Source organism: Eretmochelys imbricata, chromosome 4 (assembly GCF_965152235.1).
Source record: "Eretmochelys imbricata isolate rEreImb1 chromosome 4, rEreImb1.hap1, whole genome shotgun sequence".
Lineage (NCBI taxonomy): Eukaryota > Metazoa > Chordata > Testudines > Cheloniidae > Eretmochelys > Eretmochelys imbricata.
In genome coordinates, this window is record NC_135575.1 from 114,115,863 (window position 1) to 114,137,228 (window position 21,366).

The 21,366-nt window shown below is 42.3% G+C and overlaps 1 protein-coding gene across 10 annotated transcripts in view; it reads left to right on the plus strand.

Moving 5' to 3' along the window:
* Positions 1-21,366, plus strand: part of LCORL (ligand dependent nuclear receptor corepressor like) — a 176,565-nt gene that overhangs the window by 49,269 nt on the left and 105,930 nt on the right. For all 10 annotated transcript variants that reach the window (XM_077815806.1, XM_077815803.1, XM_077815812.1 and 7 more), the window contains exon 2: positions 3,196-3,261. In XM_077815806.1, the coding sequence (XP_077671932.1) occupies positions 3,196-3,261 (66 nt within the window). The remainder of the gene's footprint in view (positions 1-3,195; positions 3,262-21,366) is intronic.

Here is a 21,366-nt window from a genome sequence, read left to right on the forward strand (position 1 = left end):
AAAGGAAAGTAATTTCATGGACCTCCCGTTCACAAAGCTGCTATAACTATGCAAATCCAAATGGTTAGAAATGGCAAAACTAACATCATTATTCAAGTTTCAGAGTAACAGCCGTGTTAGTCTGTATTCGCAAAAAGAAAAGGAGTACTTGTGGCACCTTAGAGACTAACCAGTTTATTTGAGCATGAGCTTTCGTGAGCTACAGCTCACTTCATCAGATACATACCGTGGAAACTGCAGCAGACTTTATATATACACAGAGAATATGAAACAATAACTCCTCCCACCCCACTGTCCTGCTGGTAATAGCTTATCTAAAGTAATCGTCAGGTTAGGCCATTTCCAGCACAAATCCAGGTTTTCTCACCCTCCACCCTCCCACACAAATTCACTCTCCTGCTGGTGATAGCCCATCCAAAGTGACAACTCTTTACACAATGTGCATGATAATGAAGTTAGGCCATTTCCTGCACAAATCCAGGTTCTCTCACTCCCTCACCCCCCTCCAAAAACCCACCCCCATACACACACAGACTCACTCTCCTGCTGGTAATAGCTCGTCCAAACTGACCACTCTCCAAGTTTAAATCCAAGTTAAACCAGAACATCTGGGGGGAGGGGGGGGGAGGAAAAAACAAGAGGAAATAGGCTACCTTGTAGGTGTTTGCTCCAACCCCTCAGACAGAGACAAACACCTACAAGATCTCTGTCAAGCTTTCTTACAACTACAATACCCACCTGCGGAAGTAAAGAAACAGATTGATAGAGCCAGAAGAGTTCCCAGAAGTTACCTACTACAGGACAGGCCTAACAAAGAAAATAACAGAACGCCACTAGCCGTCACCTTCAGCCCCCAACTAAAACCCCTCCAACGCATTATTAAGGATCTACAACCTATCCTAAAGGATGACCCAACACTCTCACAAATCTTGGGAGACAGGCCAGTCCTTGCCTACAGACAGCCCCGCAACCTGAAGCAAATACTCACCAACAACCACATACCACACAACAGAACCACTAACCCAGGAACTTATCCTTGCAACAAAGCCCGTTGCCAATTGTGCCCACATATCTATTCAGGGGACACCATCACAGGGCCTAATAACATCAGCCACACTATCAGAGGCTCGTTCACCTGCACATCCACCAATGTGATTTATGCCATCATGTGCCAGCAATGCCCCTCTGCCATGTACATTGGTCAAACTGGACAGTCTCTACGTAAAAGAATAAATGGACACAAATCAGATGTCAAGAATTATAACATTCATAAACCAGTCGGAGAACACTTCAATCTCTCTGGTCACGCAATCACAGACATGAAGGTCGCTATCTTAAAACAAAAAAAACTTCAAATCCAGACTCCAGCGAGAAACTGCTGAATTGGAATTCATTTGCAAATTGGATACTATTAATTTAGGCTTAAATAGAGACTGGGAGTGGCTAAGTCATTATGCAAGGTAGCCTATTTCCTCTTGTTTTCCCCCCCCCCCCCCCCCAGATGTTCTGGTTTAACTTGGATTTAAACTTGGAGAGTGGTCAGTTTGGACGAGCTATTACCAGCAGGAGAGTGAGTCTGTGTGTGTATGGGGGTGGGTTTTTGGAGGGGGGTGAGGGAGTGAGAGAACCTGGATTTGTGCAGGAAATGGCCTAACTTCATTATCATGCACATTGTGTAAAGAGTTGTCACTTTGGATGGGCTATCACCAGCAGGAGAGTGAATTTGTGTGGGGGGGTGGAGGGTGAGAAAACCTGGATTTGTGCTGGAAATGGCCTAACCTGACGATTACTTTAGATAAGCTATTACCAGCAGGACAGTGGGGTGGGAGGAGTTATTGTTTCATATTCTCTGTGTATATATAAAGTCTGCTGCAGTTTCCACGGTATGTATCTGATGAAGTGAGCTGTAGCTCACGAAAGCTCATGCTCAAATAAACTGGTTAGTCTCTAAGGTGCCACAAGTACTCCTTATCATTATTCAACAATCTTCAGAGATGTTTCAACGGGGTTGACCTGCAATTTGTAGAATTAATTGCCCAAAAAGTAATTATAATGAGTACACAGCGTGCATGAGTACCTTAAAGAGACAGCTTAGCATAAGACGTCTTTTTAGTACTGTCTCAGTATCAGAAGAATAATGATTTCATGAAGTGATAAGCATGCATGATGTAATTCAGTAGCATACCTTAAGCAGACGGGAGAGAGCTCTCCCGTTGACTTAATTATTGCTGCCCCTGCGAGCGATGGTAGCTATGTTGGTGGGAGAACCTCTCCCACTGACACAGCACTGTCCACACAATTGCTTTTAATCAGTGTAACTTGTGTCACTCGGGGATGGCTTATTCACACGCCTAAGCAACATAACTTAGCCCTACTTAAGCTGTAGTGTGTACACAGCCTAAGACTCCCTCCTGCCACTCCAACACAGTGTTGGAAACTCCTCCCCCCTTTCCAGCAGTAGACTTGAACCACCTCTTCTGTTTCCTCTTGTCAATTGTCTCCTGACACATCATCTTTTCTTCTGTTGTAGTCCTATGGAATTGATATTTCCAGATGCCTTAAGTAAACTGGTAAATCTTGAAAATATTTTGATTTGTCTCATCCTTAATTTTAAAACATTTTTGTATGAGACTAGGGAGAATTCTTGGGAGATCCTCCTCCCCCCTGCCACCCGAAAAAAAGTGCACTATAATTCAAAAAGAGGAAACAAGCTTTGTTAGTCTAGAAAAGTTCATAATTGATATATTTGTAGAAATTCATATTATTAGAATGTATATTCAAGTTATATAATTCTGAAGATCAAAGCTGAGAACCTTGTGTTTTGAAGATCACATTTTTGTCATAGAGGAACCTACCTCTCAATGAAATGAAGATACTGCTTCATTTGTGGAGAAGCTATGAGGTTAATCGTCTCACCTTTAAGATTCCTTGTAGTTATTTTTAAATCTGATAAGGTTGTTGGGGCATGGCTTAGTAGGCTGATTCGGTACAGATGGCAATTGCCTTGTCTTAGGTTGATCTTTTAGTTCTGTTGAACAGCACTATAAATAAAGAAAAATTTCTACAAGATAAATTGTAACAATTTTTAGTTGCTACATTTGTTTAAAAAGTATTTGCCTAGTTGTGGCTTTTGTGTTGATTTATTTTGGGGTAAAGGGTTTTGTTCACCATTTTAAATCTCTCTTTTGTTTTCAGGTTTTGAAAGTATTTTAGAAGGGCTTTATGGACCAAGGCTACGAAGAGACCTCAGTTTATTTGAAGGTAAATGGCTCAGTATTTAGTGCACTGGGTTTTATTGACTAGCTTTTCATTTAGTTAGAAATTTTATTTAAGGATTTATAGAAGTCTGAGAAGGAAATGTGAAGCTATGCAACTTTGTGTTTTCTCTAATGCATTTTTCATCTTAGCCTCCTTCCCATCCTCATACTTTCTGTACGTATACAGAATTAGTAGCTGGAACTTGTTAGTAATGAAGTGCCTGGATTAACTAGGGATCCCTAAGTATCTAGGACAGGAAAGATTTTTTTTTTTTCTGGAATATTGTATCCCTTATTAACTTTCTTTTTGTGAGCAACTTTTAGAAGGGAAGGCAAACAGTTTAGTTCTCTGACATTGTTGCTATCAGAATTAATTAGGAATCAGGTGGTTCTCAACAGCCATTAATTTTGCATAATCACCTACTCTTAAGAGGCTAACCTAATTTTTATAATACAGTCTTCTTCTAGCATCATCTTTTTCCAAGTTTGCAGAGTAAACAGTTACAATTTTTTAAAATTCAAGTTGATAGGAAAATGTACTTTGTGGTGTGATGTTAGTAAATGATGGTGCCATATTAATGGTTTCTCACTAAAACAGTGCAGGTGAAGCCTGCATGAACGTGCCTGAATTTTTAAAAAGAAAGGACATTGTCAAGTCCATTTTCATAATTTATTGAAAAAGCCTGCTCTTTTTATAACCACTTAGCTACTCAAAATCTTTTCCCTTGCCTTACCTTTCATTGCCTTGCAATTTGTTACTGACTGTCATAAGTGTTACGTTATGGCAATGTGAGAGATAAATGTAGTGTGTAGCATGGTATAAAAGCTTTATTGGAATGAATTTGAATAACTGCATTACTTGAAGGTGGCAACTCCATGACTAAGTTATGCAAATCATTTGTTAGTAAAATCTTCTACAGTGTTCCCTCATTTTATATCTTTTGCATTTGTTTGTCTCACTTTTTTTCTCCCCCTCCTCCCCCGAGAATATTTTTAAAAAATTGTGACAGTTTTTGATACTGTTTTTTGTTTCCCTCCATCTGTAAAGCAGGAGTGCCATCAGTCAGAGATTATAAAATGTCTGTGTAATTTTTACATGTTCCTAAAAATAACTTTTCCAGAATGTCAGTTTTAGGTATGATACAGTACTAACTGATTACTGTGTACTGTGGTGGAAACAAATACACTTCACCATTTGGAAAGGGAAGGGAGGATTCCTGGCTTTCTAATGGTGTAAAGCACTCCTTTTCTAGACATAATTACTAATGGGCACAGGACACTAGATTTTAAACCTATTAGTGATCCAAGGTTTGAATATTCCTGGGCACTGGAATTTTTATATTTGGGGCATAGAAAGAAGAAAAACCTTTTTATGGTTTGTTTTGTAAGTGGATTGAAAGCAGTTCAGAAGCATGGAATGTTGGTAGTATTGGGATAATGGGTAGAATGCAGATGATGCAGGTAAAGGAACATGATGATCTACATGACAGATTTCACTGCTCTATAATTAGTGCATTTATGTATATGGGATATATTAATGGGGAAGCTGGTAGTGACCCCTCTCTCTAGCCTGGCTAACACTTTCTATTATAAAGAATTTGTGAAATCTTTTCTTTGAAAAGGTCTCATATCTCCCTTGTTTGCAATAGACCTTGGATATTTGACATTGAGAATTCCCTTGGACTGCAGAAGTGCCTTTTCTGTGTCCCATGAAATTCCATTCAGATTTGGCTGAGATATATAGTGTTACATTGCCATTTTCTGTCTCTCATTATTTTGGCAGTATGCCTGAATCACTGTTCTGAACCCTGGGCTATATGTTTGACACCCCTGCTGGGTTCATACCACTGCTGCTACAGCGGCAGCACACTAAGCCAGGGAACTGCCAGAGCAGCTGTGGTAAGGGAAAGAGAAGGACTCAGACTGGGATGCCCTCCCACTATATTTTTTAAAATTTATTTGTATTACAGTGGCATCTAGGAGGTTTGGCAAGAGCTCCCTTCATCTCCAAGTTCTACATTGATAACACATTAGAGGTCATCTTATTCTTGCTTGAAGTACTCCGTTCACATCCATTGCTTCAGTGGTCAGAGTCTTTCTGACTGTCATTTAACAATGGAACTCCTGGTTACAACTGACTAGTTTCACATCCTAGCTTTGAATGACATTGCATTTTATCATATTTGCCTCTTCACATGGGGCTCAATTCAGCAAGGTACTTAAACTCATGCTTAATTAGAAAAGGAGTACTTGTGGCACCTTAGAGACTAACCAATTTATTTGAGCATAAGCTTTCGTGAGCTACAGCTCACTTTATCGGATGCATACTGTGGAAAGTACAGAAGATCTTTTTATATACGCAAAGCATGAAAAAATGGGTGTTTACCACTACAAAAGGTTTTCTCTCCCCCTACCCCACTCTCCTGCTGGTAATAGCTTATCTAAAGTGATCACTCTCCTTACAGAGTGTACTGGGCCATTTCCAGCACAAATCCAGGTTCTCTCTCTCTCTCCCCCCCCCCCCCCCCCCACCGGTAACAGGAGAGTGGGTTTGTTGGGGGGGAGAAGGCCCAACTTGATTATCATACACATTGTAAGGAGAGTGATCACTTTAGATAAGCTATTACCAGCAGGAGAGTGGGGTGGGGGGAGAGAAAACCTTTTTTAGTGGTAAACACCCATTTTTTCATGCTTTGTGTATATAAAAAGATCTTCTGTACTTTCCACAGTATGTATCCGATGAAGTGAGCTGTAGCTCACGAAAGCTTATGCTCAAATAAATTGGTTAGTCTCTAAGGTGCGACAAGTACTCCTTTTCTTTTTGCGAATACAGACTAACATGGCTGTTACTCTGAAACCTGTCATGCTTAATTACCTTGCTGAATTTGTGCCTTAGTTCTTTGTCTTATTCGAGGGACAAGGTGGGTGAGGTAATATCTTTTATTGGACCAACTTAAACAGTCTCTTTCCATCTTGTATTTTGCTATGATTGAGTAAGTTTCCCAGACCCGAAGAAGAGCTCTGTGTAAGCTTGAAAGCTTGTCTCTCTCACCAACAAAAGCTGGTCCAAAAAAATATATTACCTCCCCCACCTTGTCTCTGATATTTTGGGACCAACATGGCTTCAACAACACTTCTTTATTCTATTGTCAGTTTTATGTTTAGAATCAATAAATTCATTTTTTGAGTAACATCAAGGCACTGACGCTTGGAGGTGTTTGAGGCTTCTTGAATCAATGAATCCCTCAGACTTCATGTTCCTTCACTCACCAACTATTGAACATGTCAGTTTCCGACTACATCATTAGACCCAAAGCTTCATTACTCTTTACCTGGTCCTACTGCAGCTTTATTTATTTTAATTAACAAGCTTTTCTTGCCTTTTCACCCAATCCATAGAGAACCTCTTGGCCCCAAACTCCAGCAGCATAACTTTTGCTAAACAAATCAGTTGGTTCACTTGATGCGGTATCAGGTTCTCCCTCTCTCCCCCCTTTTGCTTTCTTCTTTTGCAGATAGAGAAGAAACTGTGGTGGGGATAACACTTTTTTTCCTCCTTCAGGTATTTAAAAAACAAACAAACACGCTTTGGATTTTTCTGAGGAAGGTGGCAATGGGTATGTGTTTTGAGTTTTGGGGGAGGGATGGTGGTGGATTTGTGTGATTCTGGAGTATTTACAAGAACATAACACTTGAAAGCTTTGTGATACTAGAAATATTATGCTTTACTTTCATCCACCAAATGGAAACTTCAGCTGTTTTAAAAAGTTAAAAGGGAAGTGATGAGAACATCAAGCTTCTTGCTGTGTTTATTAGGAAACAGTAACAATGCTATAGGAAGTGAATTAGGGTGGAGTAATTGATTAATTGGTGTGTTTGTGTGGGGGGCACATGTTTTGTGGATGGAAAACTTCATGGGGCTTGATTTGTGGTAACCTAGAAAGTTCTGCAAGGTAGGCATGTTGTCTGACTCCTATATATAATAAAACAGTAAGTCATGCATCTATCTATGCCAACCATCCTAGACCATTGCGACATCAGATGCAACTCAATTAATCACCACCCTTTCTCCAGGTAATTTTGAAAATTGATTCATAGTTAGGATTTTATTGTTCTTTATAGGCAATTTCTAGTTTCATAGTAGTTGATAGGGCTAAGAACATGGGATGCCGCTTTGGTTGTTTTCTTGCCAACCAGTCTTTCCCCTCCCCCGTTACCTGGGCCTGGGTAGTGGATTATGCCAAAGACACCAGGATTCAAAATCTGTGCTTCCTGCCTTTGCTTGTTTTCCATCAGTGACTAGTATCAGTGCAGTTTGTACTTTTTGGAGGAACCCCACGTTGTGTTCAGGTGCCATATCTGCCTCTCCTTCCCTGCCCATATGCAAAAAGGCAGAATTCTTCGCCTCAAAAATTACTTAATGTAAGCTGACAAGGGACTGAAATCGGATCCTAGCCAGGGAACCCTTCCCCGTACATTGGCCTGAGCAACCTCAGAGTGTTCCCCCTACTATGCAACCTCCATCTGGCTCTGCTGGTACCAGTGCTATGGACTTCGCACCGTGGCCTACCCATGAGTCACAGAAGCATGCACATAAGTCTTCCTCCAAGTCCAAGAAAGACGTTGCACTGTCTACAAAATCCAGCCCCGGAGGAACTACTCATTCCGAGGCTCACAAGAGCAAATAAAGGCTGAACCGCTCACCTGATCCATTGATACTGATCTCAGACCCTCATGCTCTACCTACTTCAGCTCTGCTGGTGTCCCAAGAAATGTCTGTTCCGAGACTGATGCCTTTACTTGTTCCGATCCCATCAAAAAACCAGTTAACATTGACTCTGGGGAGACTCAAAAGCGTTCCTGGCACCCACAAGCTATTTGCCTCAGAGGGACTGAGGTTTCCTCATGTTTTGCTGCGCTTACCTTCTACCCATGCTCTGACACATCCTGTTCTGAGGCTCCATCGGCACTGCCATTTGCGGAGATCTCATATTCCTCCAATTCTGAGGATATGAACATTCGCCAGGGCCTGCCACTCCCGTTCCGGAAGCACGACTACTGAAGGGTTCTGATGGCACCCTACAGTTCCCCACTTTGTCGGTAAGGCAAAAGAGGTACACAGCTCCTTGGGCACAGGTTCCACAACATCAGGATCAACCAGGTTGGCCATATCGGAGCTCATGGCTTCAGTATTCACCTTCAGATAAGTCCTGTTCATCTCGGGAGAATTATAGACTTTAAGGTCAGAAGGGACCATTATGATCATCTAGTCTGACCTCCTGCACAATGCAGGCCACGGAGTCTCACCCACAACTCCTGTAACAAAGCCCTAACTTATATCTGAGCTATTGAAGTCCTCAAATCGTGGTTTAAAGACTTCAAGGTGCAGAGAATCCTCCAGCAAGTGACCCGTGCCCCATGCTGCAGAGGAGGGTGAAAACCCCGCAGGGCCTCTTCCAATCTGCCCTGGAGGAAAATTCCTGAGCATGTGGGCCAAGTCTCGCCAGCCAGATAGCCAGGAAAGAATTCTCTGTCGTAACTCAGATCCCACCCCATCTATCATCCCTTCACAGACATATCTACCACTAGTAGTCAAAGATCAAATAATTGCCAAAATTAGGCTATCCCATCATACCGTCCCCTCCATAAACGTATCAAGCTTTGTCTTGAAACCAGATATGTCGTTTGCCCCCACTGCTTCCCTTGGAAAGCTGTTCCAGAACTTCACTCCTCTGGTGGTTAGAAACCTTAATCTAATTTCAAGTCTAAACTTCCTGATGGCCAGTTTATATCAGTTTGTTCTTGTGTCCACATTGGTACTGAGCTTAAATAATTCTTCTCCCTCCATGGTATTTATCCCTTTGATATATTTATAGAGAGCAATCATATCTCCTCTCAGCCTTCTTTTGGTTAGGGTAAATAAACCAAGCTCTTTGAGTCTCCTTTCATAAGACAGGTTTTCCATTCCTCGGATCATCCTAGTAGCCCTTCTCTGTACCTGTTCCAGTTTGAATTCATCTTTCTTAAACATGGGAGACCAGAACTGCACACAATATTCCAGATGAGGTCTCACCAGTGCCTTGTATAACGGTACTAACATCTCCACATCCCAAGACCGCATTAGTTTTTTTCATAGCCATATCACATTGGCAGCTCATAGTCATCCTGTGATCAACCAATACTCTGAGGTCCTTCTCCTCCTCTGTTACTTCCAAGCAATGCATCCCCAGTTTATAACAGAAATTCTTGTTGTTAATCCCTAAATGCATGACCTTGCACTTCTCACTATTAAATTTCATCCTATTACTATTACTTCAGTTTAAAAGGTCATCCAGATCTTCCTGTATGATATCCCGGTCCTTCTCTGTATTGACAGTACCTCCCAGCTTTGTATCATCTGCAAACTTTATTAGCACATTCCTGCTTTTTGTGCCAAGGTCAGTAATAAAAAGATTAAATAAGATTTGGTCCCAAAACTGATCCCTGAGGAACTCCACTGGTAACCTCCTTCCAGTCTGACAGTTCACCTTTCAGTGTGACCCGCTGTAGTCTCCCCTTTAACCAGTTCCTTATCCACCTTTCAATTTTCATATTGACCCCCATCTTTATCAATTTAGCTAATAGTTCTCCATGTGGAACTGTATCAAATGCCTTACTGAAATCTAGGTAAATTAGATCCACTGTGTTCCCTTTGTCTAAAAAAATCTGTTACTTTCTCAAAGAAGGAGATCAGGTTGGTTTGACACGATCTACCTTTTGTAAAGCCATGTTGTATTTTGTCCCAATTACCATTGACCTCAATGGCCTTAGCTACTTTCTCCTTCAAAAATTTTTCCAAGACCTTTTACAGTGCAAATGTCAAATTTTAACAAGCCTGTAGTTACCTGGATTGCTTTTTTTACTTTTATTAAATAGGAACAATATTAGCAATTCTCCAGTCATACGGTACAACCCCTGAGTTTACAGATTCATTAAAAATTCTTGCTAACGGGCTTGCAATTTCTTGTGCCAGTTCCTTTAATATTCTTGGATGAAGTTTATCTGCCGCCCGCTTCCCTCCCCCCGATTTAGTCCCATTAAGCTGTTGGAGTTTGGCTTCTAGCTTGGATGTAGTAAAATCTACCTCCATATCCTCATTCCTATTTGTCATCCTACCGTTATCCCTAAGCTCCTTATTAGCCTCATTCAAGACTGAGGCAAAGTATTTGTTTAGATATTAGGCCATGCCTAGATTATCCTTAACCTCCACTCCATCCTCAGTGTTAAGCGGTCCCACTTCTTCTTTCTTTGTTTCCTTCTTATTTGTATGGCTATAGAACCTTTTACTGTTGGTTTTAATTCCCTTTGCAAGGTCCAACTCTACATGGCTTTTGGCCTTTCTCACTTTATCCCTACATGTTCTGACCTCAATAAGATAGTTTTCCTTGCTAATCCCTCCCATCTTGCACTCCTTGTAGGCTTTCTGCTTTCTCTTAATCACCTCTCTGAGATGCTTGCTCATCTAGCTTGGTCTACAACTCCTGCCTGTGAATTTTTCCCCCTTTCTTGGGATTCAGGCTTCTGATAGTTTCTGCAACTTTGACTTGAAGTAATTCCAGCCCTCCTCTGCCGTTAGATCCATAAATTCTTCAGTCCAATCCACTTCCCTAACTAATATCCTTAATTTTTTAAAGTTAGCCTTTTTGAAATCAAAAACCCTAGTCACAGATCTGTTTTTGTTTATCCTTCCATTTAGTTTGAATTGAATTAGCTCATGATCACTCGAACCAAAGTTGTCCCCTACAATCATTTCTTCTATGAGGTCCTCACTGCTCACAAAACCAAATCTAAAATGGCATCTCCTCTTGTCGATTCAGCAACTACTTGGTGAAGGAATCCATCAGCTATTGTATCCAGGAAAATCTGAGCCCTATTATTATTACTAGCACTTGTCCTCCAGTCTATATCTGGGAAGTTAGTCTTCCATGATGACACAATTCCCATGAGTATTTACTTCTTTAAAAACATTTAAAGAGGTCTCTATCCATATCCTGGCGGTCTATAGCACACCCCAAGCACTATACCAGGGCAGACTCTAGTAGCTTTCTTCACCAATGTGATTTTTTGCCCAGACAGACTCTTATCCATTCCATTGCTTCTTAGTTCTTTACAGTCTGCCTCAGTATTGATATACAATGCTACTCTACCACCTTTGCCTTTATTTCTGTCTTTCCTAAACAGCACATACCCTTTGATACCCGTACTCCAGTCATGACTACTATTCCACCATGTTTCTGTTATCCCTGTAATATCTGGTTTCATTTCCTGCACCAGTAGCTCTAGTTCCTCCGTTTTGTTACCTAGGCTCCTCGCGTTGGTGTACAAACATCTTAATTTTTGCTGTTTGGCCTCGCTCACATTCTGTACCCTATTAGGCACTGTCATTCTACAGCCAGTATAACCTATTAGACTGGTATCCACACTGCTCCTCCTCCTTATATACATTCTCCTACCCATGGCTGTATCCTTTCTTTCTTCATTTTCTTCCCTCTCAGAGAATAACTGGCGTGGAGATTACCTGGACGTCTCCCAGCCATCTCCCCCAAATTCCTAGTTTAAAGCTCTTGATCAGTTGTGCCATCCTCCATCGTAGAAGTCTCTTTCCCTCCTTACTCAGGTGAAGTCCATCCCCAGAGAACTCCCCCACTTCACCCACACAATCTTTGTCCAATAGACATTCAGAAATGAGGTTAAACAATGCACTGATTAGCCCGGCTCTGACAGTACTGGTGGATCTGTAGAGACTCCTGTCGTTGTCTCCAGACTCTGCCATGTCATTGACATCTTCCTCCCCACTAGATCACTACTGACTGTTTCAAGAGCTGCTACGGAGGATAGCCACTGCTCTTGAGATCCCCCTAGAAGAGGTGCAGGACAGTCAGCATCAGTTACTAGACATTCTGCACACATCGGTACCAAGGGTGGCTCTACCGATCAATGAGGCCATTCTTCAGCTGGCGCGCACCATGTGGCATACCCCAGCCATATGCATACTGACTCTGAAGGGGCCAGAAAAAATACTAGTTTCTTTCCCCCCCCCCCCCCCACCCCACCCCAGAGGTCAGAATTTCTATTTTCATACCAGCCACTTAACTTCTTGGTGATACAGGCTACATTGGAGCAGATCAAACAACAACACCTGTGCTCCACATTGTCAGACAGGGAAGGTAAGAGACTGGGCCTTATGGGTCGAAAGGTCTTCTCGGCCGGACTACAGTTCTGGATCTCTAACTACCTGGCACTGATGGCTAAGTATGACTTTATAAACTATGGCTGGATGAAAGAGATTGCAGAGAGGTTACCCTAACAGGATTGTAATTGCTTCCAGGCAATTTTACAGGAAGGCAAGTTAGTTGCCAGGCCCATACTTCAGGCTGCAGTTGATTCAGTGAACATGTCCTCATGTGTATTAGCAGTGGGAATAGTCATGAGGAGGGAATCCTGGTTACATTCCATAGGATTCCCTAGAGAGGTGCAGAACACAATCAGAGACCTTCCTGTCAAGTCACACCTTTTGAACAAGAAAACTGATGATCCATTAAACTCACTAAAAACTCTAGAGCAGGGGTTGGCAACCTTTCAGAAGTGGGGTGCCAAGTCTTCATTTATTTACTCTAATTTAAGGTTTTGTGTGCCAGTAATACATTTTAATGTTTTTAGAAGTTCTCTCTCTCCTAAAACTAAACTACTGTTGTATGTAAAGTAAGTTTAAGAAGCTTAATTTAAAATTAAATTAAAATGCAGATCTTATCAGTTTAGTGTGATCCTTGCCTTTGCTTTTCCTTGCTGAGTTTTCCAGTGTCTGGCACATATTTGGATACTTTAAGCTGCACACAGGCTTCTGAGTGATCAGTTGTTAACCGGCTCCAAGAGGGACAGAGGACAGACTTCATGTGTGAAAATACCTGTTCACACAGGTGTGTGGATCCAAATGCTGAAAGTATTGCTAACGCAATTTTCTTGAAATTAAATTTCACTGGCAGGGATGTCCAGCAGGTCAGAATAGAGGCCCCATGATCTCTCTCGGTAGCTTCAAGTGCACTCCGCTGATCTCCAAACTTTGATGCCCACAATTCTGAGTTTTTTAACTGAATGAGCTGCATTTTGAAATCTTCAACACCCATCCACTGAAATACAGACAAATCCAAGTAGCTTTCATTGAACTTTTCAGGTTTAATTAGAAAAGAGAGCATTGGGCCAAACAGCTGGAAATCTTGAAATCTGTCAGAAAATTCTGATTACAGTTCTTGCATGTACATTCCACAACTTCCAACACATACAAGAGCTATCGATACATTGCATTGTCAATGTCGATGAGATTGGAAAGTCGAAGTTCGAATATCCCAAGAAAAGACTGCTAGTTTTACAACAAATGCCTTTCAGGTTTTATAAAGATCCAGAACCGTTTGCCCTGCACCCTGGAGACGGAGGTTGAATTCGTTTAGGTGAGTGGTGATCTCAGTTAGAAACATGAGCTTACACAGCCATTTATCATCATCGAGTTTGGGGTAGCTTTGTCCTTTTTTGACAAAAAGACCTTGATTGCATCAAAACAGTTTACAAAGTGCACCAAAACCTTGCCACAACTTAGCCACCGAATGTTGCTGTGAAGTGGAATGTCGTTATAAGCACTGTCTATCTCTTCTAGAAGTGCTTGAAACTGTGAGTCAAAGCAGATCGAGCAACAAGGAAATTCACAATTCGCAGCACTGTATTCATCACATTATTAAGCTCTGAATTAGAAATTTTAGCACACAGGTTGTCTTGATGGATGATACAGTGAAGTTTGACTGTCAGGCAGCCAATTTGATCTTCCAGTAACTTTACAAATCCCTTCTGTTTTCCGACCATGGCAGGAGCACCATCTGTTGTCACACACAATATTTTTCTGATGTAAACACTTTGCTCTTCAAAATGGTTTACAAAAGTTCCCACTATATCTTCCCCTTTTTGTTGTGCCATGCAGGGGTTTTAGGCCACAAAGTTCCTCTTGCATTTCATCGGAAGCAGAATAACTTGCAAACAACTGCCAAATGTGGAACATTGTTTATATCCACGCTCTAATCAACTGCTATGCTAAACACTGCTGTGTCTTTTAATGCAGTTGTCTGCTTTTCGTTAATGTTTTCTGCCATTTTGCTTACGCGTGTCTCAACTGTTCTGGCAGAGGCAGATAGTTCTTTTATTCTAGATAAGATTGTATCTTTATTTGGCAAATCATTGAACAAAACCTCTAGACTGCTGAGAAACTTTTTTTATATATTCTCCATCTGTAAACAGCTTTCCATTTTTTTTGCAATACACTGTACAATCTTGTAACTTCCTTTCTTTGGCTTGATTTTTACTTACACTTAAGCATTTAAAAACACTGCTTTGCTTCTAATGTCCTGCTACTGCCTTTTTGATTGATACAGTCCTGTCTGCTTTGTCAAGAAAGGACGGGACCTCAGGTGGCAGGGGGCCGGTAGTAGAACCCCAGGCTGGCAGGAGAGCCCTGAGGCCGGCGGCCAGGACCCCGGCAGTGTGAATGCCATTCAAAATCATCTCGCGTGCTGCCTTTGGCACGTGTGCCATAGGTTGCTGATCCCTGCTCTAAAGCCACCTTGCAATTCTTCGGCATTTATACACTGGTACCAAAGAAAATATCGCCTACCACCACGCCAAGGCTATAGATCACCACATTTCTGCTGCTTATGAGCCTCTTCGGAGTGCCCTGCAGTACGCAGAACCAGTCTGCCTGTTCTGGCAACACAGACCTATGCATAATACTCAATTGTCATGAAAATGGTATTTTTGAGTGTGACTAGAGAGCCGTCAACCATTCCATATACCAACGTTCCTACCATCCACCTCATTTGTGGGTTATCTCAAACTCTTTCAACCAGCATGGAGATCTATAACAACAGTCAAGTGGGTCTTGGACATTGTTTGCCTTAGAGAGACTGAAATCAAGTTTATGACAATGCCTCCTTCATAGCTCCCCACCACCACCTCCCAGAGATCACTCTCAGGACAGTATTCTTGCCCTAGAGGTGGACTCCCTCCTGCAGAGAGGAGCAGTGGAACCAGTCTCTGCAGTCTTTCAGGACACAGGGTTCTATTCCAACTGCTTCCTGGTACCCAAGAAGAAAGGATGATGGAGACCAATTTTGGATCTCCAACTCCTCAACCTCTGGATTCGCAAGCCAAAATTCCATATGGTCTGCTTGTGGCCATCATTCCCTTGCTAGAAAAAGGCATATGGTTTGTGGCTTAGATTTGCAAGACGCCTACTTCCATGTCGATGTACATCCCGACCCACTGAAGATTCCTGAGGTTTAAGGTGGGACCTTGAATTCCAATACAGGGTTCTCCCATTCGGACTTAGAACCACTCCATGAGTCTTCACAAAGGTTTCTCCATGGTAACAGCTCACCTCCGATGTTAGGGAATCCTCGTCTTCCCTTACCTGGATAACTGACTGCTAGCAGCACAGTCCAAAGAGAGAGCTCAAGGATTGACTTCCCAGCTTTTTCTACTCCTCTCCTCTAGGAGTGAGCATCAGTGTCAAAAAATCAACTTTTTCGTCCTACTTGGTCCCTGGAATTCATAGACACTTGCATTGACGTGGCCTCCACATGAGCTTATCTGCCACAGGATCAATTTCAGAGCCTACTAGACCAAATAGCCCTAGACACCTTCAATCTTTTGGTTTTGTCCAGGGTCTGCTTTTCCCTCCTTGGGCACATGGCAGCCTGCACATACATCGTGCCCTTTGCCTGCCTGCACCTTCACTGTCTATAGCAATGCCTACAAAGGACCTATTCTGTTATACACCAGTCCATTAACACTATACTCAGTGTCTCAGTGGAAGTCATCTCCTCACTTTGGTGGTGGCCAGACCCGCCACAAGTCTGCTCCACGTTTCGCTTTCTCCCATCTTCGCCAAGTGACAATAATGACACAAGTCACTTGCAGCCTGGGGTGCTCACATGGGAGATCACGTGACACAAGGCACCTGGACCACACGAGGCCAGGATGCACATAAAGTATGCCGCGTGTTCTTACCAGCTGTCCACTATCGCCACATTCTCATCATACAAGGGCACATGTGCAGACTGCCAAATGATACTACTTTCAAAAGCTCTAGCTCCGGGTGCATAGCACATGCACATAACCCTCAATGGAATGCAGATTGGGACCACACATCTTGAAGAACTTCCAGTTACAGGTAAGTAACCTCCCCTTCTTCAAATGTTGATTTGTCACCTGTACAGCTCAATGCAATATCCCCAAGTACAACCATCTGTGCAACAATCCAAACAACACACACAGTAATCCCAAACGCACGCTTCATTGACCACCTGCACAGATCAACACAAAGTCCAACTCACACAGTTGTCCACCCATACTCGTGGTTTACATAAAATCGTAAACATGAGCAGTGAAACCACTAGTTGCCCTATAGAAAGCTGACTAGTCCATCTTCTTTTTTTAGTAATCTCAGTATTAAATTTCCAAGCTTTATTTCTCATTCTAACTGTTGTAAATGTGGAAACTGCTGATTGATACTGCAAGCGTGTTTATGCATTTATTTGACTCTGCACGCCTAAAGTTGAAAGTCCATTCATCCGCTTGGTTTTTAACACTTCTATGTAATGAAAACAGATACATTTCATAATGTAACACACAAACATTAAGAACTGTTTAGTAGCAAGGTGTAAAATCTTCATGCTTCTCTCAAAAAGTACAGAAAATCACTGTCTTTGAATTCCTGAAGATCACATTTGCAATTGAATGGCACTGTCTTTTGAACTGGGAGTGAAATAGTTTTGATGCCATTATGTTCATCAAAACATAGCTGAGAGGATGAAGATTTAAATTTCCTATTCCAGGCTTTCCTGCAAGTCTTCACTATCACGTTCTGTTCATATTTCAACACCCCAAGATGTCAAAGATCAATGGTAATTGTGCTATAAAAGCAATTCAAACAGTTTATCTTGTTAAGGTTGGAAACCTTTTATGCTATCAACATTGATTTTAGTGTACCATAAAATGAATAAAGAAATAATTGAAACGCTTCATTTTGGATATGTTCTTCTAAGCAGATTTAAACTTACAAGTTTAAACTTACCAGATGCCTCAAGTAAATGGGGAATTTCAAGGAAGAATTAGAGAATTCATGCTGATATTAATGCAGAATGGTTGGTCAAATCTGAGAAAATCCATAGAGGGGAAAATGCATTTCTACTTGAAATCTATGTCTGGGAAAAAAAATTCCACAGAGTATTGCACTCAAGTTAAAACCCTGTTAGCCTGGAAGACAATGTATTATTCAGAGTTGAGATGAAATTGGGCATTAAGGTACTACCAGTATCACCTATAATAAACTCCTCTTTTAGATAGCATGACAGTGAATATTCCAGCTTCCTTGGGTGAAAGAGCTGTGTCATCATCCTCATACTGCCTTTTCCATCTCCAAGATGGTTAACAGAAAATACTTTCTGCTTAGGGAACCCACCAGCTGTTTTTCCGATCCTCATAGTGTGGATACGAAAGCCTTTCTGTAGAAAGCTAGGCTGATCAAAGTCATAGTAGTTTCCTGGGACAATGACTTGAGACACTGGGGTGCATTTAGATGCCATGTTACTCCTAGGGGCATTCTGCACCAAAAAATTAAATTCTGCACAGAATATTTTAAAATTCTGTAAAATTTTATTTGTGAAAATAACACTACATAATCATGCCAGTTTCAATCATTTTGGTAATTTATTTCAAAATACCTGTCAGTAAATATGTCTGTAACAATACAGACACACAAACAAACAAATTCCCCCAGGAGTAGAGAGTTAAAGAAACCCCTAGGGCAACCCAGTTCCTGTTTCTCTGCCCCTTTCCCTCCTGCCAGACACTCCCCCCTCAGAGCCCAGCCATGGGGCTCCCCCATCAATACACCCAAACCATCTCCATCCCAGAGCCCAGCTGTGGGACCCCTAGCCCAGATACCCACACCCCAGAGCCCAGGCATCCCCCCACCCCAAGCCCAGGGATTCAGAGGAAGAAACAGCCTGATGCTTGGTACCAGGCAAGCTTGGAGTTTCCTCTGTGCCGCCCTCTCCTTCCCTCATGGCATGCTGGGAACTGGAGCTGTCAGGAACCCTCTAGTTCCCTTTCCCTCCCCCAGCTGTTTTTTCTATGTACGAGCTGGGTTCTGCCAGACCTAGTGGCAGCTAGCAGCACTGCAGCCCATTTCTGGCGGGGAGGAAATTCTGCACGCACATTAATTGCAGCAAAATTCTGCATTGTCCAGTGGTGCAGCATTCCCCCAGGAGTATACTGCTCTGCCTGAAAGGACAGAGCCTTTCCTACTACTACCTCCTCAGAAATATCCTGAAGCCCTGCCCCTGCACGCTGAGAGTGCCACAACAGCGAGTGAGAGGGACAGTGTGTCCCTCTCAAATGTGCAAATGCCCATTCCCCCGCGCCCCCAGCAGTGATTTTATGTTTCTACTGGCTGCTCCGCATGCCCAAACTGACCTGCACTGTCAGGGAGGGGCACGTGACCACCCTTGTGGCTTCCCTTTGCTTCCCCACAGAAAAATGACATCTGATGGGGAAGCAAAGAAATCGGCGGGGGGACATGAATTCTGCACATGTGCAGTGATGCAGAATTCCCCCAGGAGTATTGTGTATACCAGTTCATTGAGCTAGCAGTTAGCACTGGGAAATTTCCTGCCTTTCTTGGGAAAATGCCATTTTTAGCTGTGGGGAAAAGGCCTTTAATGGGCTTTCTTCCAAAACAGAGACTAAATGCGTAGACCTGGGTAACGAAACTTGAGGATCCAGACCTCCTTTCATGTTGGTGATACAAAATAGAAGATAGTTATCTCTGGCATTGGTGTCCACGGGCATCTTTGGTTGTACTCTTCATGCTTTCATACAGCATTTTAGGAGAATCACAAAGCTCTTCAGAGCAGCTGAGAAGAGCCTGTTTGGTGTAGCCTCACTAAGGCAAAAGAGTAAAAAATCATCCTTTCTCTTGGTGTATGCAGTGTAGTTGTAACCATGTTGGTCCCAGGATATTAAAGAAACAAAGTTGGGTAATCTGGTTTATTGGAAGTTGATTCCATAGAAGATATTAACTCACCCACCTTGCCTCTCTAATCCTTTCTCTTGGGTCTGTCATTCAGTCATCCTATATTCATAAAGAGGGGAAAAGGGAAAAAGCTCCCTGGCAGGGCACTTGGACTCCATTTTTATCAAAATTCAAAAGGCTTTAAGCGCTCACCTCACAATCAGAAATATTCAGATTTTTTTTTTTAAAAGAAAGAATACCTACCTTGTCAGGGAAGAGCAGAGGTGATCCGTCACCGGCGTGTGATGTTAAACTCTTTTATTCTGATTGTGACTTTGTTTGGCCCCAACTGTATTCGTAACACCTTAGTATGTTTCTACATGGTGTACCCTGTTTGAATTTTGATTTTGTAGGCAGTCGCAAGCCACATAAAGACCTGTCATCACATCCAGCTGACAAACTATTTCCTAGCTTGCCTTTTTTGGTGGTAATCATGTCAAAACATGTGGTATTCTAATATCCTGTTTGGCAGGGTAACAAGCCTTGTGGATTGGAGGGAAGCAGCGATATGATATATCTCGACTTTAGTAAGGCTTTTAATATGGTCTCACATGAATTTCTTATAAACAAACTAGAGAAATAGAGCCTAGACAACCCTACTATAAGAAGGGTGCACAACTGCCTGGAAAACCATACATAGAGTAGTTATCAATGGTTCACAATTGGGGTGAAAGAGCATATGGAGCAGGGTCCTCCAAGGATCTGTCCTGGTTCTGGTTCTATCCAACATCTTCATAAATGATTTGGATAATTGCATAGAGAGTACACTTATAAAGTTTGCAGACAACACCAAGCTGGGAGAGGTTGTAGGCACTTTGGAGGACAGTATTAGAATTCAAAATGATTTTGACCAACTGGAGAAATTATCTGAATGAAATACGACTAAATTCAATAAGGATAAATGCCAAGTACTACACTTAGGAAGGAATAATTGATTGCACAAATACAAAATGGGAAATGGCTACTTAGGTGGGAGTACTAGGCAGTCATTTCCCATTTCCTGTTCATGGAGGATAGGTCTAGCAATGGCTACTAGCCAGGATGTGCAGGGATGGTGTCCCTAGCCTCTGTTTGCCAGAAGCTGGGAATGGACGACAGGGAATGGATCACTTGATGATTACCTGTTCTGTTCATTCCCTCTGGAGCACCTGGCATTGGCCACTGTTGGAACCAGGATACTGGGCTAGATGGACCTCTGGTCTGACCCAGTATGGCTGTTCTTGTGTTCTTACTGCAGAAAAGGATCTCGTTTTATAGCGAATCACAAACTAAATGTAATACTGTTGCCAAAAAAAACCCCCAAACATCATTCTGGGATATATTAGCAGGAGTGTTGTAGGCAAGACATAAGAAATAGTTCTTCTTCTCGTCCTTGCTCATGTCCATTTCACATTAGATGTGCCCATACCATGTGCCCCATTGCCATCCCTTAGTGGTATCCATTGGGCCAGCTCTAGCACCCTTTTGTGCCATGCTATAAGGGGCAACACCGGCTCCACACCCTCTCAGTTCCTTCACACTGCCTGTGACGGTTGCTGGAACAACTCTTGCTTCGGCAAGGCATTATTCAGTGGTTTTGTCTTTAGCTTAGTTTGTGTTTTAGTTTAGTAGTAGAGTAAATATTATTAGCGTAGATATTTAGTTGCCCTCTCTTAGCATTAGAGGGGCTCCCTTCACTCCTGAGCCGGGCCTGCCCCAGTTCCCAGGCTTCAAACCTTGTGCCTCCTATGGCAAGTCTGTTCTGGTCAGCAACCTCCTGCTTCAGTTATCTGAAGTGTCTGGGAGAGGCTCACGTACGACAGCACTATCAAATCTGTCGAGACCTTAAGCCTTGTATGAAGAAACACAGGGAAACTAGGCTGAGGGCTATCCTAATAGAAGCTGCACTTAGACTGGTGTCAGAGCTAAGCTGATTGGATTCAGCACCAAGCACCTTGGCTCTGGTATGATGTACCC